At 43.5% G+C, this 23,432-nt stretch overlaps 2 protein-coding genes across 5 annotated transcripts in view; one reads left to right on the top strand and one right to left on the bottom strand.

Moving 5' to 3' along the window:
* The window catches only part of cngb1a (cyclic nucleotide gated channel subunit beta 1a), a 31,740-nt gene extending 26,121 nt beyond the window's left edge, over nucleotides 1–5,619 (bottom strand). The window contains exons 1-8 of one of the 4 annotated variants that reach the window (XM_070555063.1): nucleotides 5,493–5,618; nucleotides 4,955–5,411; nucleotides 2,404–2,544; nucleotides 1,310–1,349; nucleotides 1,168–1,219; nucleotides 931–1,021; nucleotides 641–660; nucleotides 413–427 (exon numbers count right to left, since the gene is read on the bottom strand). In XM_070555063.1, coding sequence (XP_070411164.1) covers nucleotides 413–427; nucleotides 641–660; nucleotides 931–1,021; nucleotides 1,168–1,219; nucleotides 1,310–1,349; nucleotides 2,404–2,532 — 347 coding nt within the window. In that variant the 5' untranslated portion in view covers nucleotides 2,533–2,544; nucleotides 4,955–5,411; nucleotides 5,493–5,618. Of the gene's footprint in view, nucleotides 1–412; nucleotides 428–640; nucleotides 661–930; nucleotides 1,022–1,167; nucleotides 1,220–1,309; nucleotides 1,350–2,403; nucleotides 2,545–4,954 lie in introns of all 4 variants that reach the window. The other 3 variants (XM_070555064.1, XM_070555062.1, XM_070555065.1) reach the window with 3 other exon arrangements.
* An 883-nt stretch (nucleotides 5,620–6,502) lies between these two features.
* Nucleotides 6,503–19,515, top strand: LOC139071836 (annexin A2-B-like). The gene is made up of 13 exons (XM_070555089.1): nucleotides 6,503–6,594; nucleotides 8,152–8,213; nucleotides 10,279–10,372; nucleotides 10,823–10,917; nucleotides 11,802–11,915; nucleotides 12,217–12,307; nucleotides 12,548–12,627; nucleotides 14,642–14,701; nucleotides 16,268–16,361; nucleotides 16,938–17,033; nucleotides 18,292–18,350; nucleotides 18,447–18,569; nucleotides 19,332–19,515. Exons 2-13 carry the CDS (start codon nucleotides 8,163–8,165, stop codon nucleotides 19,389–19,391), a joined length of 1,017 nt encoding a protein of 338 aa, XP_070411190.1. The 5' UTR covers nucleotides 6,503–6,594; nucleotides 8,152–8,162; the 3' UTR covers nucleotides 19,392–19,515.
* Nucleotides 19,516–23,432: the final 3,917 nt, after the last annotated feature.

Here is a 23,432-nt window from a genome sequence, read left to right as displayed (position 1 = left end):
AGCAGCTCACTATTTGGCATCCTGCCTGTTATAGTCGTGGAAAGCAGCTCACTATTGGGCATCCTGCCTGTTATAGTTGTGGAAAGCAGCTCACTATTGGGCATCCTGTCTGTTATAGTTGTGGAAAGCAGCTCACTATTGGGCATCCTGCCTGTTATAGTTGTGGAAAGCAGCTCACTATTGGGCATCCTGCCTGTTATAGTTGTGGAAAGCAGCTCACTATTTGGCATCCTGCCTGTTATAGTCGTGGAAAGCAGCTCACTATTGGGCATCCTGCCTGTTATAGTTATGGAAAGCAGCTCACTATTTGGCATCCTGCCTGTTATAGTCGTGGAAAGCAGCTCACTATTGGGCATCCTGCCTGTTATAGTTGTGGAAAGCAGCTCACTATTTTTCAGGCAGCGTTACTCACTCATCATCTGGTTTGCTGTTGGTCATGGAGACAAAGCACAGAAGACTCTGCACATCTGTTCTTTCTACACTTATCACCTAAATTCCAGGTAGAAACATGCAGTTCAGATCGTCAACACATCACTGATTAACCAGCAGAATCATCAGTTTGTTTCTGTAAAATGACAGATCCAATTCACAATCCCAGACTGATGACCAGTTGAACAGTTTACCACTCAGGTGTGTTTACCTGGCCTCTGCAGTTTCCTCCTGTGAGCCAACATGAGGAAAAGAAAATAGCACAAGGTTCAGGAAAATGCAGAAGAACTCCAGGATCCTCAGCTGGTCACTGAGAAAAGATCTGGATCAGAACCTCTTCCTTCGTTTAGTTTGGGCATCCTCAAACTTTAGGCTCTAAAATCACCTGGTTCTTCTCACACAAACTGGTTCTAATGAACCTTGACTGGTTTTGATGGCAAGTTCTAACAAAGCAGTTCTCTCAGACGTTTAAAGCAGTCCTGACAATCACATGCTCCTCACCTTGGTGGCGGTGTTTGGCCGGTTTAGGTTGGCTGGTACCACAGGCTGAGGAAGAGCGCTGCTGATCCATGTCAGCACACCTGGAGCTGGACTGATCATAGAAAAGATGAACACCCGAGTTCCTGGTTAGAAATCGGACCTGAGGCGTGTTTATTAAAATGCTGCGTGTGTTTGGGATGCTAGGAGAAGCGATTCTTCATACGTTTGGGATAACTGGACCGGGACGCCAGAACTCACCCGTTTCCTGCAGCAGTCTGCTCAGCTGCGTTTGATCTCTCTGCTCTCACAGCTGTCAATAAGATCATGGAACCAGTTCAGTGTTTAGACCAGAAATGATCTAAACTGGGTCAGAAGTTCTGCAACATCTCAGTGATCTCACCATCACGTCGGCACTGGTCCTCAAACGTCACCTTCTTCTCCTGTTCCAATGTAACCCAAAAATGTTGTGACTTAAGGGGGACATATTAGCAAAGAATGAATGAATAGAGCAGAATAAAATAGGCTTTATTAATGCCATAGTGAGGAAATTCAATCAGAGAGAAGGAAGAAGAAGCTACAGATAAATGTGTGAATAAATAATGGAGTTTTTGTTTGCTTTGAGAAGCTATAGAAATCTAATCCATGATCGTTATTATTAATTAATAAAGGAGAAATATTATGAACAACTCATTTCGTGCACCTTTTGCAGTGCCATGTGGGTCTCCACTTCCTCTATAAACACTCCAAACATTAAAAAATGTAAAAACTCCATCAGTTTGATGATCGATGTTTTCCATAGGGAAAAATATGTTGATAAGGACAATAAAAGCACAGAAACAGAAAGTTTTGTTTTCATTTAAACCAGGGGTGTCAAACTCATTTTAGCTCAGGGGCCACATTGAGGGAAATCTAGTCCCAAGTGGGCCGGACCGGTAAATTTAAAAAAAACTTCAGATTGTTTTCTTTGTTTTAATACAATCAATATAAAACAAGGCTGGAGCCTGAGGACAGTGTATCCAAAATAGTACAAGTACAACACCTGAAGTGTACTTGTAAATTTGAAAGAAAAAAAAATCAATTAATTAAAAAAAACATTCCTTAGTGATTCAAAGAGCTTACAGATCACATGGCTAGATCAGTTTCATGCAGCACTTAAAGTATATTTGACTCATTTTACTTTACATCGTTTAGCTTTCACCAGAACATCAATGTCAGAAGTCACATCCTGAGTGGCGGCCAACTTCAGGATGATTCAAGTTCTTGTGTGAGCCTTGAGCGCAGCTTTGTTTTATTTACACTCATTACAGAGAAACCTTGCTCACAAAGATAAGTTTATTTTCACTCTACATTGTAAAGTATGAAAATAAAGTTCACACAACCATCTCGCGGGACGGATTTAACCCGCTTGCGGGCCGGATCCGGCCCGCGGGCCGCATATTTGACACCCCTGATTTAAACTGAAAGGAAGCTCTCAACACGCTACAGCCGGCTTACATGTAAAGTGGGTGGGGCTGCAGCAGGGGGCGGGGCAACAGCTGCTGTTTTTCCCTCCTTCTGGTCGTCTGGGTCTTTGGACGGAGGCTCCGGAAGCTGAGGTACGACTTTAACCACCCAACCCAACATGATTCCTGAAAACTGAAACAGATTGGAGTCAACGGCCCGAACAGTTCCACCCAGACTCTAACGGGCCGGAGCGGGACCAGGCTCAGAACCGCAGCTGTTCTCTGGATGTTGATGATGCTGAACAGTTTCTTCATCTGATGCTGTGCAGCACTTTGGTCAGTGATAAGAGTATTTTTAATCGTGCTTCATGAATAAAGTTTGGGTTTCACTTCGGTGGTTTTGATTCTCGGCTGCACAGTGGTGCAGTGGTTAGAGCTGTTGCCTTGCAGCGAGAAGGTCCTGGGTTCGCTTCCCGGCCTGGGATCTTTCTGCATGGAGTTTGCACGTTCTCCCTGTGCATGTGTGGGTTCTCTCCGGGTTCTCCGGCTTCCTCCCACAGTCCAAAAACATGACTGTTAGGTTGATTGGTCTGTCTAAATTGTCCTTAGGTGTGTGTGTGTGTGTGTGCATGATTGTTTGTCCTGTGTGTCTCTGTGTTGCCCTGCGATGGACTGGCTCTCTGTCCAGGGTGTACCCCGCCTGATTGTCCGTTGACCGCTGGAGATAGGCACCAGCACCCCCTGGACAAAGCGGGTTCAGAAAATTGATGGATGGATGGGTTTTGATTCTTCAAAGGTACTTTTGCCTTCATCACTAATAAACACAGAGGAAGTTGTTTTCATCCCATTGAAGAAGGAGGAGAAAACTCAACAGAACCAGTCGATCGGGTCACAAAGAGGTTCTGGTCTCATGTTTCCAACTAGAGATGAAGAACGATGACCCAACTGGTCTGATGGAGATGTTAGCAGGACCTGTCCCCCACATTCCTCTCCACACCTGACGCAGAATAAGACTCGGCTGAAGAAATCATGATATAGAACAGGTCACGTTAGTTTGTTTTCATATTACTGATCTGATTGTTTTTGAGTTTAAATGAGGGATTTACTGTTGATCAGAGATTTTTTGCAATGACTTTATTTGCTCCAGTGGGAAATGTTTCTTCTTCTGTCTGAAGCTCCGACTTACAGATTTCTTGTTTATGTGAGAATTTTTTTCATTGATATCAGAGTTTAGAAATGATTTTGAGTTATTTGAACTTTTCCTCATTTGATTCACAGAAGTTAATGTTTTTATTCACAATAAAACAAAGTATCAGATGAAGAAACCGAAACCCGGGTTTGGGCAAATCCACACGTTTTGTTCGGGAGCTCTGACTGGGTCCGGCAGAGCATCAGAGCCAATCAGAGCTGACAACTCATGACCCTAATCCTCCCCAGGAGGCCACTGCACCAACGCAAACACTCACTTTCACTGACAGCCGCTGCTGGGTTCTGGGGTTTTACTGGTTTGGATATGAGATGTGAGGTCAAACCAGAGACATAAAACCAGTCGACAGGATGGAGACAGAACCTCTCAGAGTAGATCTGTAAGCAGGAGCCTGGGTTAGCAGCGCTCTCTTGGTCAGTAAGGAGTCTGTTACCAAACAACCAGTTAATCCTTTCTAAGCTAGCTCACCTGGAGACTCGTAACCGGTTTAGGAACCAGCTAGTTATTCAGGAGAGGCACGGGACTTGGACAAGGCCCACTTTGGTTCTGCTGATGACAGCTGGGTAATCCAGAACCAACCCGCATACAGCTAGCATCACTGGTTCCACCCAGAATGCTTCATTTACTCAGGAGACCCTGACTGTAGCCAAGGGTTGTTTCAGCAAACATCTACGACCCAAACTCAACGTTCTGTTCTTAGAGAAGATCTGGAATCTTCATCTAGAAGTGATGCTTCCACAGATGTTTTACTGTGCAGTTCATTCAGAAGGACACAAAACCCACAAACGTTTTTTCCCGGTGAGACACATTAGCACTTCCGCGTCTTATTTTTAAAACATTACTTAGCTGAAAATTTAATCTTCAGGCTTCATCAACAACATTCCAACCAAACACTAGGCTTCCAGTTTCGACCCTTAGAGCCGTAAACGTAAAACGGAAACATGATAGATGCTTCCCGTCCAAGGTCTCAGACACAGAACCACCAGCAGGATCAAAATTCACCAGAACACCCAGAGATGACCCACGCACGCACGGGGAGAACATGAAAACTGTTTGCACAAAGAGCCCAGACAGGACTTTAACTCAGGACCATCTCACTAAAAAGCTTCAGTGCTAACCACTGCACCACTGTGCAACCACGCTAAAAACAAGCTAATTGTACTCAAGCATCTCCATGGCAACTATGAAGGTCACAGGGCAATGTGAAGGGAAAAGGATCTAGCTGTGGTGGCTAGGGAGGTCTAGTGGTTAGTGAGTTTACGTCTGGTGGTCACAGGTTTAGATCTAGAGGTTGGGTAGTTTAGGTCTAGTTGCCAAGGGTTCTAGGTCTAGTGGGTTAGGCGGTGTATGTAGTTGTCAAGAGCTCTGGGTCTAGTGGATTGGTCTCCCGTCTTACCTGAGCTATTCAGGCCGAGTCCAGCCGCATTCCACAATTCAGCAGTAAAAGAGGTCCTGCGGGGATCTGAGCGTTGTGGGACGACTACTAAAGTGACGGGATTACAGAAGGACAGACCACGACTGAGTGGACTGAATCAGGGGCTGGGAAAATGGACGAAAAGTTTCACCATCTGAACTTGGACCTACAGAGGATATACAATCTGAGCCAACTTGGGTTCCTGTTTGAGTCCTCAGCCGCAGCTTAAAGCTGTTAATTTCTCCCTGATGAGGATTAAGTCCTAACAAGGTTAAGTCTGGTGTCAGCACAATGCAGGATTGTTGCTCAGATGCTGCAGTGGGACCTCCTCAAGGCAGACTCCACGTCAGTCTGAAGGACTCTGCTCATGGCTGCTGCATCCATCTTTTGCCATGAAAGGTTCACTCACCCACTCACGGTGTTCCAGACCACCATGGAGCTGACAGGGAACAAATGGCCGTTTACTTCACATTTCCAGCAGAATACAGAGGAATTCATTGTTTTCAGTCTTAAAAGCCACCTGGATCTGAGATGATGGAGGCTGTTATTCGTTAGTTCTCCAGAACACTGAGCTGATAATCAGCTGGTTTCCATGGTAATGGAATCACTGTTTTCTTCAGATTTCTGCTGTTCTGTTTGATGAGCTGCTGCCCTCCTGTGGATGGTCTGTGAACTGTAACAGAACAAGTGTGGTTTCTGTTACCATGGGATTACAAACACCTAACAATAATCTGGGTTACAGCTGTGGCTGACCTTGAGAGAGAACATTCACTCGAGTTTAAAAAAAAAAAGCAAAAACACCTAAAGACGATCTCTGAAGGTAACTCGTCAGAACATCTTGGTTCAAACTTCCACAGCTGGGGTTAGGAGGTTGTTGATGCTCAATCACGTCTGTGTACCCTTTTTTTTTATCATGCTTGTGTTTTTCATGGAAGCAGCCCATTGAAGAGCTCCAGCTGGGACACGTGTTGCCATGGGAACATGTTCCTGAATGGGACACCTAAAAAATGACTTCTGTCACACCCAGTGAGGTCATTTCCTTCTGTGACTCACCTGAGCACCCAGATGGGGCTCATTCACCTGAGGCCCCATTAGGTTCTTGCCTCCAGGACCATGATATCACTCACTGTGACAGATTAATGCCAGAAAACAACACCAAGGCCAGGTTCTTCATTCAGACTCAAACAGCTGCAACAATCCACATTTTTATACAAATTCCTCCAACTGTTTAACAAGTTTTACATTCAAGCCATCCAATCAGAGAGCAGAGTTTCCTCCAAAGTAGGTGTGGTCATCATAACCACTATGGTATTTCTGTCCTTCCTGGACCTGATGTGGAAAAGTCTGGTCCAGTGACTCATTCTGTGGGAGAGAGAGAGAGAGGGGGAGAGAGAGAGAGAGAGAGAGAGAGAGAGAGAGAGAGAGAGAGGGGGGGGGGGGAGAGAGAGAGAGAGAGAGAGAGAGAGAGAGAGAGAGAGAGAGAGAGAGAGAGAGAGAGAGAGAGAGAGAGAGAGAGAGAGTGTGTGTGTGTGTGTGTGTGTGAGTGTGTGTGTGAGTCAGCTGGACTATAAACACCACTCCCTGTTGAGTTCTGGATCAGAACTGCCCGCTGCGGTCTGAAGGTAAGTGCTCTGGGTTTTCCTCGGGGTTCAGACTTTGGTTCTGCTCGGTCTGAACTGGACTTTTAGAACTTTAAGATCCAGGACTGGAAAAAGGAAAACCTTTTTATCTCCGCTTGGTAAATGTTTGATTTTTTTTATTTTTTTTTACTAACAATTGACCTTACAACCATCCTTCAAAATAAGAGTCTGACCACATAAAAATGTAAGCGGAGAGTTTATCTAATAACTGGAGGCAGGATTTCACTTGTCATCATTTGATTTTCTTCTTCAGGTACAATCTGGTGTTGATTTATTGTGAACAAATTTCAGAAAAATCATTAAAAAAACTAAAAGTCAAAAACTTCCCAATTTTTGGACTTTTCATCATGTTTGACTGAAAATATGAAATAACTCTGCTAATAATCAGCTGATTTTTGATGACACGACTATTCTACAAAGGCTGGGGTAGAAAATGGGTGAAACGGTCATCTATCATTTCATTATGTTGGCATTAATTTATAGGAATTTCGGATGCAGCATGAATTCAAAATGCGGAACAGCCCTTTAAAACCCTGTGGGACTGAAACCAGGCTCTGGGTCTCTTGGTTCTGAAAACCTCCTGCTGGAATTTCTGAGCTGGTCAAAGGTTTTTCCTTCATGCAGAGTTCCTCATTCCTGCAAGCCCGTTTGGATGAAGACCCACTTTTCTTATCAGCAGGCACACCCTCTGGCACATCCTGCCAGTAAATCAAACGCCTCAGGTTTCCACACATCTGGACTCTGAACCCTTTTCTGTTTCCATAAGTTCTGAGGGGTGAAAACCTGCCTTCAGAATAAAAGCTGTTTGCTTTTTATTTTCTGACTAAATAAAAAAGTTCTGCATGACGGCGTAAATGGTAATGATAAATGACCCGGACTTGTAAAGCATCTTTTAGTTTCTCAGTGGCCTAGCGGTAGAGTGTCCGCCCTGGGACTTGGAGATCAGGGTTCAAATCCGGTCGGGTCAAAGACTTTTAAAACGGGACCCGATGCCTCCCAGCTTGACACTCAGCATTAAAGAGTTGGATTGGGGCCTAAACCACCAAGTAGTTCCCAAGAACAGCCACCGCTGCAGCTCACCGCTCCCCACTGGGATGAGTCAAATGTGGAGATGTAATTTCACCAGAGTGCGATAACTAATGGGACTTCAGAGTCAGAGGACTCCAAAGCGCTTTACACTGCAGTGTATCATTCATCCATTTTCACCACTGATGGTGAAGAGCTACGATGTAGCCACAGCTGCCCAGGGGCGCACTGACAGAGGCGAGGCTGCTGAGCACTGGTGCCCACCGGTCCCTCCGACCACCATCAGCAGACATGTCTTGCCCAAGGACACAACAGCAGAATTCTCTGTCAGGAGCTGCGATCAAACCCACAACCTTCTGATTGCTGGACGAGCCGCTCTACCTCCTGAACCACTGCTGCCCCTAAACGAAAACAATTCAGATAAAATCCAGGTGTTTTGGTTTGTAGGAGAATCTGGAAGCAGAACGTGTTCATTAGGGTTTCAGTGGAACCTAACCGAGTCGTGTTTTTCAGGTCAGTCCATCATGGCGCTGGTGTCGGAGTTTCTTGGGCAGCTGACGTTGTCGTACAGTGGGGTGAGTTCTGTTTCCAGAGCGGTAAGAAAAAAGAAGCCTTCATTAGCCAGATGAGCATTTAGTTGATGGATGTGCTTCAGATGTCTCATTTGTTTCTGATCAGATTCTCTTAATCTGACGTAACTCCTTAAAGCCTGAAACACAAATAATAAACCAAAGAAATGGGCATTTGTACAGCTTTTATCCTAGTCAGAGGACTCCGAGGTGCTTTACCCATTCATACACTGGTGGTGATGAGCTCCATTATAGCCACAGCTGCTCTGGAGCTCAGTGACAGAAGTAAAGCTACTAGGGACTGCATGACTAAATTTTTTTTAAAGTCAACAGTCAAGTAATGAAAATCGAGTCAACGTTGACTAGTCGTTGATGACGTCATACACCTGAAGCGGGTTGGTTCGCTGGAGTTTTTGACAATTAAAATTGCATCCACATTTTCAAAGTCAAACACGTCTCTTTTAACAACGGTAGTTTCTGCATCTTTACTGCTCCGCTTCAGCCCTCTCCCCCCTCCCCCTGCGCATCGGCCGCAAACTCACTGATGCGCCTGCAGCCTCTCAGAGTTCCTGCTGCTCTAAACATTAAAATAATTATTTCATTTTCTGTTCCTCACTTCTGATTACCTTCAATGGTGTCTGTTTGTTGCAACCACCAGGTACAAAAACTAACTTGTTTTTATTTGACTATTTTTCTGTCCTCCCTGTTTATTATCTTCCTGCATCTCCTCTCAATCCTAAAGAAAACTGCTACCTGGGTTCATATATATTCACCTCATGAGTTACCTTTGAACTGCAGTTCTAAAAGATCTACCAACCGCAAAAACAGCGGAGTGCGCGCCGGCCGCACCGGTGAGGTGAAATCACCAAAACAGGTGATGCACTCCGCTCCGCAGCAGCGAAACGCATCAGGCACAAATAAAAGACAGAAGACATAAAAGGAAATGAGCCGACATGAACGATCGCGTGTTAAATTTGTTTTTGAGGTGGTGACACCTGATTTGATAACGTTACTGTGGCCGTGCTCAGGACGCAGATGTCTGGAGCGTGTCAACGATCAGAGCTTTGCATGCGCAAGCTAGTTAAGGTTAGGATGGGGTGAGGGGAAGGTTAAATTGCAAGAGGGTAAAGGTCACAATTTGGTTAAATGTCTGGTTTACCGCGGGCGTCAGATACCGACGCTCTGGCACAGCGCGTCGCCTCCCGATGCACAGGAGCTCGTCTCCGGCTGTCTTTTCCGAGGACTGCATCTTATCGGTCATTATCACGAAAGACAGTGACTGGCACAGACGGAACCTGGGTTTGAACCAGCAACCCACCAGTTACATTGTGAAATCCTAACCTACTGTCTAATGTAAATCTAGCAGCTGTATAACGATTAGTTTTATTGTATTGCATAATTATATGACACTATAACAGCCATAAAGAAATAAAATGGTCCCTTCCCACCTGCAGATCCTCCACCAGAGGGCAGTAGACGTGTACAGGACACGCTGATGCAGGGTGGATTTACCTGCTGTTTCTTTAACTTGCTGATGGTTTTAGTCCAGACTAAGGCAGTTTATCTTTTCCCGTTTTTATGATGCATCTCTGAAAGCATCTGCAGAGTTTTGCTGCTGTCGTAAAGCAGATAAAGACGGGTGTTTCTCTGTTCATGGTTGGTTGGATCAGAACCGATAAACCTGGTCGATGGATCTTCTGCAGACTTTGAGCTCCAGTTTCAGGCAGGGTGTGTCAGGCTTGGGCTGGGCATGTTGAGCATTTAAAGTGATTAGATCCAACTGCTCATTGAGCCAGGAACCTTTACAGAACTCTAACACTTTCAAAGCCACTATTTCCAGTTCCATAAAGCTTCAGTCAAAAACATCCAGTGACCTGACTTGGCCCCCTGCCTTCATCTGAAGCTATCAGGGAAAATTGAACCCTAACATTCACATACGTTTCAAAATGATAAAAACTTTAGAGGAACCTCCAGACCACAGTTTTTACACCTCCTCCTGTTTGTTTCTCTACACTTTTTGTCCTCTGTGGCCACCGTAGCCAGTCATCTAACAGGTTTCTGTGTCCTCCAGGAGGAGGAGCCTAAATACCCCACAGTGGTGCCAGTGAGAGACTTTGACCCAGTCAGAGATGCTGCCAGAATCGATACCGCCATCAAAACAAAAGGTGAGTTGTCCAGGTAACCCCCTCCCCCCCAGCCCAGCTGGTGGTGTGGTCCTCCATCACTTGGCTGCAGGTGTTGCTCCTGATTCTTCAAGGCTCTAAGGAGCTGGTTCTTCCTCATGTTCTACACAGATGATTGAACTTCTGTCAAAGAAGATTATCAGCTCGAGTTTCAAGGCGGAGAAAGTCCAATCGGAGCAGAACCCAAAATAAGTTCAACCAGTCATGAATTAACAGTTATTATTAAACAACCCAACACATCAGTCTTCTCATCCAGCTGTCAGTGGACCTGAGCAGTTCAAAAGTTCAACCAGGTGCAGAACCAGACAGTTCAGCATGGGTCGCTGTGATGACATCATCCCAGCAGTCCCAGTCGGATCAAGAGTACCGTACAGAACCAGATTTGGACCGCAGTGGTTCTGGACCCAACCTGGTTGTGTTTTGTCGTTGCAGGTGTAGATGAACAGACCGTCATCGACATCTTGACACGCAGAAGCGCCCAGCAGCGCCAAGAAATCGCCTTTGAGTTTGAACGATTCTCTAAAAAGGTTTTTAAAGTTTTGATTAAATAAGTTTTAGAACCAAACCAGTGGAGATGAACCCAAAGTTCTGAGAAGACCAGTTAGACACCAGTTCTCCGTGTTTTTAATCACAGACACTCCTCCTGCCAAGACCCTTCTATGACCTTCCCATGACCCCCCAAGACCCTTTAACTCGAGTCTGACTGTCCTAAGAGCCTATGTCCCTGCACACACACCCCCCCCCCCCCCCCCCCCCAGGCCCTTCTAAATACCTTTTAGTACAGGGATATTCAATTCTGGCCCTGAAGGGCCAGTATCCAGCTTGTTTTTGTGGTTTCTCTGCTCCAACACACTTGATTCAGTGGTCGAATCGCCCGTGCAGCAGCTCATCAGGCTCTGCAGAAGCCTGTTAATCACCTGCTGATTGAAATCAGGTGTTGAAACAGGGTTACAACTAAAACCAGCTGGAATACCGGCCCTCCAGGCCTGGAATTGAACACCCCTGTTCTGGGACTTCCCTCCGACTTTCTGACCCACTCTTGACTCTTCTAAGAACTTCATATGATCCCCCCAGAGCCCGTGACCCCACCGCAGACCCCTTGACTCGGTGCTTTGCTTTTTAACCCTTTTATTCTGCTGACTCGCTGCAGCTTTTACTCAGAACCAGAACTAGATGGTTTTAGGATCTACTCAGTGATGTTTCTGATCATTTCTGTCTGAGGGAGTCAGATTTCTGAACAATAACGTTTGTAAATGAGGTTTTATGCATGGATCGTTCAGATTTTTGATCTTTCTGGACTCTGGCTTCTCTCAGTGGGCGGTCCTGGTTCAACACCATCTTTAGCATCATAAACAGGCTTCTATCCTGACAGTTCTGCAGAACATGAACATTTTATTCTGGATTCTTTTAGGATCTGACTTCTGCTCTGAAGGGGGCGCTTTCTGGATCTCTGGAGACTCTCGTATTGGGTCTGATGAAGACCACTACCCAGTATGATGCCTCTGAGCTCAAAGCCTCCATGAAGGTCAGTCACGAAGGTGCAGGGATGCTGGTTTACCTCAGACCTGCAGTCCTGGTGTTGATAAAGGGCTCTAAAGCCCGGGGAAGGTTTCAGGGTCTGCTGGGAAATGATGTGGACATACGTATTTCCTGTCCCCAGCAGAGATGCGTGATGAAGCATTAAAGTATCCACGCATTTAAATCGGCTCTGTTGGGCCAAAACCAGATTTAAGAATAAAACCTTTAAGAAAAGACTCATGAGGTCATCTTCCGCCCGTGTCAGCAGAACTTAAAGATGTATTAAAGGAGGACTGACCTGGTTTCAGGGGCTGGGAACTGACGAGGAGACCCTCATTGAACTGGTCTGCTCGAGGAACGACGACGAGCTGACGGAGATCAAGAAGGTTTACAGAGAAAGTGAGTTTTAGACGAGAATTCTTCCTTCTGTAAATCCTAACTGAGCCCGTTGTGGCTGCTGGTGTGTCCCCTCTGGATTTCACAGAGATGCTCACTAAACCCAGGACGGTTTAATTATTTATTATTGACGTGATACGCACTGTAACAACTAATCTACTTCATCGATTTCGGAACCGAAATTATTTTATATTGATCTCTAACTCTAATCTGTGTATAATCTCTAATATTTTGTCCCTGTAGTGTTTAAAAAGGAGCTGGACAAAGACATTGCTGGGGACACTTCTGGAGACTTTGCCAAACTGCTGCTGGCTCTGGTTCAGGTACCATCAGAACCTGTGTGACTTATGTGTGGGGGATTATCTGTTTTTTGTGGAACCAGATGTAGCGGTCACACCGCAAATGAGTTATGACCAATGAGGTGTGATGATTCCATATAAAAATGAAATATCAACCTGATTGATCTTTGAAGATTAATCAGAAGATTATAGTTACTTTTACTTGTTCAGGGATCATAAACACACTTCGTATTCTTTCCCAAACTAATGATTACACATGACAAGATATGAATAATGAGATGTGATGGAGTGGATATGCGGTGATGGGATGTGAGGTGTAGGTGGTGTGATGTAAGCTAGATGTTTATCAGAATCTTTGTATCTGGAAGAAATTGTGAAATCTGGGTGTAAAATAATTTGTTGTCTGCTATAAACTAGAGAGTCGATTATTAATAAAACAACATCAGACGCAATCTGTTGTGTCTATAAACCCTGTCGGAGACCCCCAGCAGATCCGGACTGTTAGAAGTCGGGTGGACCTCACGGCACCGGGAGCCCGAAGATTAGCTCCGATACGACCCGTCCAGTCTTGAGACGTCTCCAGGTCACAACAGTAGCTGGAATGCTTGTTTGCGTCCAAAGTGGATGTGGCTCTTAGGGAGCCGTCTGGCTGTGTCAGCTTGCAGCGTGCAAACAGGTTTGACTGTATGTCAGAAGAGATGTCTCAAGGATGCTTGTCCCGAATTGGCCAGTTCAGAACTCTGCTAGAAACGGCATCACTCGGGAAGTAATTCTTGTTTCATTAAACCACTTTATTATGATTTCTGGCCAAGTTTGGCCAATCAGAATTAGACACGTTTCTGAGTTTTCACCAACATCCCTCAGAAAGCCACGTCCTCCTCAGATACAGGGGCGGATTAAGGACTGAAGAAGATCCGGGGCTTAACGCACACACACGCGCGCGCGCACACACACGTGACACGCACTAGTTAACATACATATTTGTCTTGTACCACATAATTTTTAATCTGAAGCTACATATTAAGAATATTCAGGGCAGAGTGCTGTTCTTGTTAGTGTTTAGTGTGAGATGATAGTAAATGTTCCCTTTCTTTCTCCATCAACTTTACCTGATAAGCTAACTTTAGGCAAACCAGCAGCACAACAAATATTTTCAAATAAGACTCACAAACCTGAGTCAACACCAGTCTCATCAAAGCTGGGGTTCTGTCGTTGTACTTTTGGTCTAAAAAACGTCCTTATGTCCATCTTCACTCATGCGTTTCAGGCAGAGAGTGCAGAAGAAGCCGGCTGCTGAAGGGCTTCTTCTTCAGTGGTGGAGGCTCAGGCAGGCTGTATACAAACTACTTTCAGCTGCTCCCTCTCTGTTGGACTTTGGTACTGCATGTTACTTCCACGTTTGAGATCCGGGGCTTTTCATTAAAGATTTGGGGCTTCAGCCCAAGTAGCCGGGCCTAACGCCGCCCCTGCTCAGATACAAAGATTTTTTTAACACTGTGAATGAGATTGTCTTGAAACACTTATGTGAGGTGAAGCTTAACCTGAATTTGACTCTTATGAAGATGTACGAGTGTAGACGATGATTAACTTGTTAAATCAAACACATACTGGTCATAAGATCGGCAATGGATCGTTGTAAGAGCAATATTCATTTCAACTTCATTGATTTAATCACAAATTATTCAAACATTTCATTTAAACATCGTGTTCATTCAACCATGTGATTAATTAACTTATAAGTTGTAAAGCCTTGTAGGATTTGTGTAGGTTCACTTTTATTCAGAGTGAGGAATCCAGCAGAGAGAGAAGGGCTTTTGAGGGAGACCTTGACAGTTTATTTATGTCTGCGTTGAAGAACAATAAGTGAGCAAAGGGTTGATTTGTGCGTCTGGATCCTCCAGCTGGTGCAGCCTTGGCTTTGCAGCTCTAGTGTGTGAAAGGTTATGCTGTGTCAATTTGATGGTGAAAAATTGACCCTTTTGATTCATAACACCGAGAAGAACCAGATTATTTAAACCTGGATGTGTCATGTCTGCAGACGAAAAGGGACGAACCATCCAATGTTGTGGACTATCAGAAGATCGATGACGATGCCAGAGTGAGTCGGATCTTTCAGTCATTTGAATGTTCCGGGTTCTGTGGATCCGTGTTTTAACCTCATCTGGTGTTTCCTACAGAAAACAGGAGATAATTCCAGTTCTTCCTGCTTAAATCTTATAAAAAAACAAATAATCAAAGAAAACACGTTTCCAAAAACTGTTTATCCTAATTTTTACACCCAAACAGCCTTAATAGGGACAGATTCTGATCCAGAATTTTTAGTCCTAAAAATCTCAACAACTGATTTTTAGGATGTGAAAATTTCCTGTATGAGTTTTTATAATGCATATTGTATTAAATCCTAGTAATAGTAGTGGTAGTTGTTGTTGTTGTTGTTATCGTAGTAGTAGTAGTGGTAGTAGTAGTAGTAGTAGTAGTAGCAGTAGTAGTTGTTGTTGTTGTTGTTATCGTAGTAGTAGTAGTAGTGGTAGTAGTAGTAGTAGTAGTAGTAGTAGTAGTAGTAGTGGTAGTAGTAGTAGTGGTAGTAATAGTAGTAGTAGTAGTGGTAGTAGTAGTAGTAGTAGTAGTAGTAGTAGTAGTGGTAGTGGTAGTAGTAGTAGTGGTAGTAGTAGTAGTAGTAGTAGTGGTAGTAGTAGTAGTAGTAGTTGTTGTTGTTATCGTAGTAGTAGTAGTAGTAGTAGTAGTGGTAGTAGTAGTAGAAGTAGTAGTGGTAGTAGTAGTAGTAGTAGTAGTAGTAGTAGTGGTAGTAGTAGTGGTAGTAGTAGTAGTAGTAGTAGTGGTGGTGGTAGTAGTAGTAGTAGTAGTAGTAGTAGTAGTAGTAGTAGTAGTTGTTGTTGTTGTTATCGTAGTAGTAGTAGTAGTAGTAGTAGTAGTAGTAGTAGTGGTAGTAGTAGTAGTGGTAGTAGTAGTAGTAGTAGTAGTGGTAGTAGTAGTGGTAGTAGTAGTAGTAGTAGTAGTAGTAGTAGTAGTAGTGGTAGTAGTAGTAGTGGTAGTAGTAGTAGTAGTAGTAGTGGTAGTAGTAGTAGTAGTAGTTGTTGTTGTTATCGTAGTGGTAGTAGTAGTAGTAGTAGTAGTAGTGGTAGTAGTAGTAGTGGTAGTAGTAGTAGTAGTAGTAGTAGTAGTAGTGGTAGTAGTAGTAGTAGTAGTAGTAGTGGTGGTAGTAGTAGTAGTAGTAGTGGTAGTAGTATTAGTAGTAGTGGTGGTGGTGGTAGTAGTAGTAGTAGTGGTAGTAGTAGTAGTAGCAGTAGTAGTAGTAGTAGTAGTAGTAGTGGTAGTAGTAGTAGTGGTAGTAGTAGTAGTAGTAGTAGTGGTAGTAGTAGTGGTAGTAGTAGTAGTAGTAGAAGTAGTAGTAGTAGTAGTCGTAGTGGTAGTGGTAGTAGTGGTAGTAGTAGTGGTAGTAGTAGTAGTGGTAGTAGTAGTAGTAGTGGTAGTAGTAGTGGTAGTAGTAGTAGTAGTGGTGGTAGTAGTAGTAGTGGTAGTAGTAGTAGTAGTGGTAGTAGTAGTAGTAGTAGTAGTAGTAGTAGTAGTAGTAGTGGTAGTAGTAGTAGTAGTAGTAGTAGTAATCCTGACATTCAGACAAGTGAAATCTGTCTCTGGTTCTTAGTCTCTGTATGAAGCTGGAGTCAAGAGGAAGGGAACTGATGTGGTCACCTGGATCTCCATCATGTCTCAGAGGAGCATCCCTCACTTGCGGAAAGGTGAGAGACATCATTTATGGTCCAGAAACTCTTATCCACAACCCAAATCTGGACCCACGTACTTCACAAGATCTTGTGGTTTTGGTTAGAAGAGGAGGAGACCTCGCTGGTCTAATGCATTTCTAAAACTTGCTGAAGGAGATGTAGTTAGGCGGGGTCCCTCTGATCTGTCTGACCCTTCTCACCTGTCTGACCCCTCAGATCTGTCTGACCCCTCTGATCTGTCTGACCCCTCTGATCTGTCTGACCCTTCTCACCTGTCTGACCCCTCTGATCTGTCTGACCCTTCTCACCTGTCTGACCCCTCAGATCTGTCTGACCCCTCTGATCTGTCTGACCCCTCTGATCTGTCTGACCCTTCTCACCTGTCTGACCCCTCAGATCTGTCTGACCCTTCTCACCTGTCTGACCCCTCTGATCTGTCTGACCCCTCTGATCTGTATGACCAGATGTTTTCTGCCGATGGGCCCACCTGCAGTTCTCAGACAGAGGACCCTGACCCCATCACTCCCTATGATTGGCTCATGTGAGGCCATGTGGTTTCTCCACGGCTCTTTAACATGTGTTGTGTTTCAGTTTTTGAGCGCTATAAGAGCTACAGTCCGTACGACATGAAGGAGAGCATTAGGAAGGAGGTGAAGGGAGACCTGGAGAAGTCCTTCCTCACTCTGGGTACGTCCAACCACCCTGGCTTGCATGGAGACCTCCTCTTGTCTCATGAGCAGATAGATATCTGTAGTGCAGATCCTTGCCACCACTCCCCTAGCTAAAGTCCTCATAGATGAGAATATCTGCAGACTGAAGGCAGCAGTCAGACGCAGCAGGGTGGCTGCTTCACACGTGAAACAGCTGGTAGCTTGTTTGGAGGTAGTCCTCACATGATTGGCTGCTTATAAAACAGTCCCACCCACAACGGTTTTGACTTCCTGGTCACTAAATCATCACCATCTGCAGATTAAGACCTAAAACACTGAGATCTGGTCTAAATCATCTGAGAAATTTTTTCTAAATGAAAAATGCCAAGAAGTGTCTCAATATCGCATTAATGTCTAAAAAATCCTACTAAACACAAACGTTTTGTTTAAATACCCATGGTTCCAACCCATGGTTCCATTATTTTGACATTATTGCATCAATTATCTGAATATTTCAGTATTAGTGTTTTGCTTCATAGTTACATTTTTATTTAAATACACATATTTTGTGCATTTTAGAGCCTGGTTTGTTGTGTGTTGAAGCTGAATGTTCAGATAAAATCTGTGAAAAGTCAGATTAAAGCAAAGAGCGTTTTCTGTTAGCGCCACCTAGTGGTGAGTTAGAAAAGCACGAGCGTCTTTTGAGTTTAATCCGTTTGTTTCGGCTAGTTTTGTGTTTTTGGTGTGTGTGTGTGTGTGTGTGTGTGTGTGTGTGTGTGTGTGTGTGTGTGTGTGTGTGTGTGTGTGTGTGTATGCTCTGTCTTCTCGATCCCCAGTGAGTCGTGGAGGATGGCTGCTTATACTGAGCCAGGATCCTCTGGAGGTTTCTTCCTGTTAAAAGGGAGTTTTCCTCTCCACTGTCGCTATATGCTTGCTTAGTATGAGGATTACTGTAATCCTGTAATTTGCTGGGTTCCTCATATAGAAACCATTTTTTTCTGTTTGGCTTAATGAACTGACCTGAATTGGAATGTTTATTATGTGAAGTGCCTTGAGACGACTCTTGTCGTGATTTGGCGCTTTATAAATAAAATTGAATTGAATTGAATAAAAAATTCAGTTTAGTCCTATTAAACCAGTCCAGTTCCAATCAGGTCCAGATTCAAACCAACTGGTTCTGGTAAATGAAATTCAGAATCTAGAAAAGGACACACGAGACCCTTTAGTGTCGTTGGTAAAAAAAAAAGACTCATTCTTTCTACCAGGTTCTGATTATCTGTCATCTTTCTTCGCAGTGGAGTGCTTCGAAAACAAGCAGCTGTATTTTGCCAACAGACTGTATGAAGCCATGAAGGTAAGACCTGAGCTCACCTGGTCACCTGACCAGCAGGGGGCAGTAGAGCCTCATTTGCAGATGTTTCTGATGATGAGACTTTTGTGTTTGTTCCAGAGTAAAGGAGCCAAGGAAAAGGTGGTGACCCGCATCATGGTGTCTCGCTGTGAGGTGGACCTCATGAGGATCAGGACAGAGTTTAAGAGACAATACAAGAAGTCACTTTACCAGACCATTGCTGTGAGTCAGTGAACGCACCACGAACAGATCCAGAAACAGAGAAACTACCAAGATCTGATGTGATCTGCATCCTGTTTGGTTATAAAACACCAGTTAAAAACCATTCCTAAGAACGTCTGAACAACAACAACAACTAGTCCAGCTCAGACAGGTCCAGATTTACACCGACGGCAAAAAGGTTCTAGTTATTACCCAAACTCATCTGAGCCAGACATCACATTCTCTTTTGTTTATTCATTTATTTATTGTAAATAAACCTTTTCTAGATGAGAATAACCAGATTGTTCTGCACATAAACAACATGAGCAAAAAACAAACAAACTAAGTTTCATCAAGACCCAGGTGTGCAAAAATCACACTCTGGTTTTATTCCTGAACTAAAGTCGCTCTGACGAGAAGCCTCTCCAACCTGGCTGGTTTCATAGCTTCTGCTGCACATGAAGACACATTTAGACTCCAGGTAACTGCTGTTGGACGTCTGATCTCTGCTGGTTTGGCTTCTGCATCACTTAATCAAATGTGTGTATTAATTAGTTCTACCCCAACTATGTGGCGGGTCTTCAGGTCTCACTACCAAGACCCCAGGGGCCACCGCCCTAATCAACATTTAGACAAAAACAATCATAAACTAATCATTCATTTCACTCCATCCAAAACACAGCTGAATAATATGCAGCTATAACATTATCTTTAGCTGATAAAATAAATCAATAATAATAATAATAATAATAATAATAATAATAATAATAACACATTTTTCAGGAACACACCAAAGGAGACTACCAGAAGGCGCTGCTCAGTCTCTGCGGAGGAGACGACTGAAAGGCTGGACTCTTTTTCCCAACATGCAGTGGGGTGGAACGCCTCACACGCTGTCACGTGATCTGGGCCATGTGACTGTCATTTCTGTGATTTGTTTCTCTAATAAACTACCAAAAGCTTCTGAGTTGTTGTGTAGTTCCTGACCAGCAGGGGGCAGCAGAGCCTCATTAGTCTTAGACTAAATCAGACAAAAGATGAAGAAGAGATTCAGGAGCTCAGTGAAGGACTGTCCAGAATGTCCCCCCTGGAGACAAACACCAGCTCCCGTGACCATGCTGAGGAGGAAGATGTTTAGGGGAACGACTGGATAGAAGATGAGAAATGACAAAGATTAATGGTGTGTTTCTAAAGATAATCGGTACCCGTTCTCAAACAACCAAAAGATTTAAATTTTAATAAAGTTTGTCCTTCTGTAAAATGTTTGTGCATCAGGAGAAAGAAATGGTCTGAAACAAGTTTAAAGGGGCGTTATGGAAGTTTGACAGCCAAAACATGTACAGAAATAATAAATGTATTCTTCATACATTCTCCTGCAATGCCCTGGTCCTGTAGAATGAGCCCTGGCATTTTTACTGTGAAAAAGAGAGATGCTCGGGTCGAGCAGGCTGCTTCATGCGCGTTCACGCTCAGGCATAGCCCGTAGCATTTGTTATCAGTAGCTTTAGCAGCAGAGAGAGAGGCAGTGCCACTTTGTCGCTGTTCCTAACGCCTAGTGATGAACCTAGCTACATTTCTGAGGACCCTTAGCTACTTTCTTTAGAACTTTCTTCTAGATATTTCCTGCAAATTAGCAACAAAATAGCCATTTTTGTTCCGAACCGTTCTTTGGTTTGACGTTTCAGCTGTCATCAAGGATATAAATGTTACAGATACTATGAACGTTACTAGAGTGTGGCTCACCTTGTAAGATGACTGACTCCCATGCAGAAGAGGTTTGATTCTGGATGTGAACAATGTTTATTTAGAGTTTCTTTTTTACATTAATGGTATATTTTTTTACATTAAGATTCCCAAAGTCGCTGAATGGCATTGAATTCACAAATTAAAAAGATGTGGGTTCAACTTTCATTTTGGAACAATTTTTCAAGCAAGGGAAGGGAATGATCTGAGCATGCAGGAGGACTGACCCATCTTAAACCTTTGTCGGCTGTGCTGAAGAGAAAGGTACAGAACCAAATTATTTAATTAATTAGCTGTGCGTTCTCCTGTCCTCTGTCCTCCGGGCCACACACACACACACACACACACACACACACACACACACACACACACACACACACACACACACACACACACACACACACACACACACACACACACACACACACACACACACACACACAGGACTGTCTCAGCTGTTATTTTCGTTAAGGAGTGTGCACATATAGCATGCGCGCCGCCTGCACGAGCCTACTATTGAAGCTGCCGTTACGCTTTTGGCCTGAGGGGGCAATCATGAGCATAAAAATTCAAAAGTCCGTAAAGTCCCTTTAATGAGTGAAAAAACAATGACTGAGCCCTTGTTCATCAACAGTAGCTATGATAAGCATCAGATCTGAGTTTTCTGGAACAAAACTAACTCCAAACACAACATGCATGCAACTCCTTAAATGAAAACTGTAAATGACAATAGAATAGAACATTCCTTTGGTTACTCTACAGTTTTCACATGTTCAGTTCGATATTGAACCACTTTTCTTTATTTCTCACAGGGACCTCTCCTCTTGCTATGTTTACAATATCTGCCAGTTCCTCCTTCAGCAACAAGTGCCTCGATCTGTCACTGAAGTTTGTTTTTTGGGGAGGAACACAGGTATTTTCTTCATGAGCTTAGGATGTGGTGTGACCATACATGGTTAATTGAGGGCATTTCTGCATGCAAATTATCGTAAATAGCCACGAGCATCTGGAAATGCACATGTGGGATTTGGAGGAACATGTGTCACCGTGTGTTTCATAAATCAGCTCATTCAGGACAGTTTCTATGCATGTTTGGCTCTGGTGTAAAAACTAGTTTGAGTCAAGATTTTTTCCTAACAGAAAGAACACCTTGGACATCAAAGATGCTGAAACCTAAGGTCAACGTGTTTCCTCTAAATATAAATAAAAAAATAAGCACAAATAAATCAGATTCCAGGAATCAGACTGAATAAAGCAGAGAACACCTGAGAGAAGAAAAGACTCCTCCTCCAAAAAATGTTGTTCATTTATCTTCTGAATCACATTCCTCAACATGATCTCAGGCAGCTGGTGCCTAACTCCAGTAGCTGCATGGTGAGAGGCAGGGCTACACCTGCAGGTTGCTTTAATGAGGAGATGAGACAGATCCAAGATTCTGATTGCTTTGGTCATCTGGTGCTCCACATGTTTCACCTGCACAGAACCGCCTCAGAAGTCTGATTTTTTGGGAATAATTCATTCATTAGAAGATTCCCTGATCAGCTGGTACCCCTGCTCATCACACTAATGTCACTAACGAGGACGTTTAACAAATTTAAGGCACATGATTCCTGAAACCAAACTCTGACAGATGGACAGATTTTTTTAACGTTTGGAGTTTTTGTAGAGACTGTAAGCACCCACATAACAGCACAAATGGATGAAAAAGGTACGTTTGTATACAATTTCTGCTTTAAAGCTCTGGCAGTGGGAAAGCTGAAAAGAGAGATGAAAGCACAGATGTTATCAACACTGGAGGTAAAGGCTGTTTCCTAAATGCACTCTAAAGGTGGAGTTCTAGTTCTGAGGTGATGCTGAGCCCTAAATCCCGACTGAAACTCCTCTAGCAGATGATTTCTGTCTAAGGACTCACACACAGCTGCTCTTTCAGGAAGATAAAGGTGGGTTTCTATAGTAGCAGGAGCTTCTGGATCAGGACCAGGATCTCATGTAATGTCCAGGAATGGTCAGTTCTGAGTACAGTTTGACCCTTCAATATCTGGTCGACATAGAGACAAGAGTCTGCACGTGTTTCCTTTAATCTGCCGGATTCTGCATCCCATCAGCTGGAGTTCAGAGCAGCTCTGAACACATGATAACGTATTGTCAACAATGATGTTCCCTCCTCAAGACCTCAAGCTTCCCTTATCGTTCTACAGGACTCTTCATGCCTCTGAATAAAGTGAACACTCTCAGCTTGTATTAATAATAATAATAATAATGCATTGAACTTATATAGCGCTTTTCCAGACACCCAAAGACGCTTTCTCACACTCTCACATTCACACACTGCTAGTGATGGTAAGCTACTTGTAGCCACAGCCGCCCTGGGGAGGTCTGACAGAGGCGAGGCTGCCATTTGGCGCCGTCGGCCCCTCTGACCACCACTAACACTAAATTTTACACTAAACTATTAGTTGCTTAATTAAAGAATGAACTCTTAAATATAATGGAACATTTAAAACTTATGGGTTAATTATTCATTAAAGAATAATTTGGTTGATGAACAAACATATGAACACTAAATGAAATGTTTTGATTAATCTGTGAAATGAAGTATTACATTGATTTATATATGGATCAGTAATGTTTTGATATGACAAGGCCATCCCCAACCACACTCACACAAGGACAAAGTAAAGTTAAGTCAAACGCGTGACACATAGATATTTTCTTACCCACAAATCAGAACCTCTGTATCTGAAAGAAGGCGTGTGTTTCTGAGATTCTTGGTAATATCCCTTAACATGGCACGCTCTGATTTGTTAAGAAATTAATATGAGAATATAAAAACAGAGCTCGCTTTACGGCGAGTCAGTTCTACAGAGATCTAGAGGAAGCTACGGAAACGGCCGTCCGTAGTGAAGTCTCTTTAACCCAGAAGCAGCCTTTGACACGCCGTTGTATTGAATCAATAAGAGGGTAAATTGGATTAAATAAATTGCTTAAGAGATATTTATTTTTATTGTCATTACTTGTGACCCATAGCTGTGATAATCTATTAATTATAGAATATCACCTGCTTGGTCTTTAAGATGATTAGGCAGAAGATTCTAAGACTCTTTGTTTATTCAGGGACTGTCATCACTTTGTTTAGGATTC

The sequence above is a fragment of the Nothobranchius furzeri genome, chromosome 9, assembly GCF_043380555.1.
Source record: "Nothobranchius furzeri strain GRZ-AD chromosome 9, NfurGRZ-RIMD1, whole genome shotgun sequence".
NCBI classification, from domain to species: domain Eukaryota; kingdom Metazoa; phylum Chordata; class Actinopteri; order Cyprinodontiformes; family Nothobranchiidae; genus Nothobranchius; species Nothobranchius furzeri.
The sequence above is the reverse complement of the archived record's forward strand: the minus strand, read 5'-3'. Positions and strand labels throughout refer to the sequence as shown.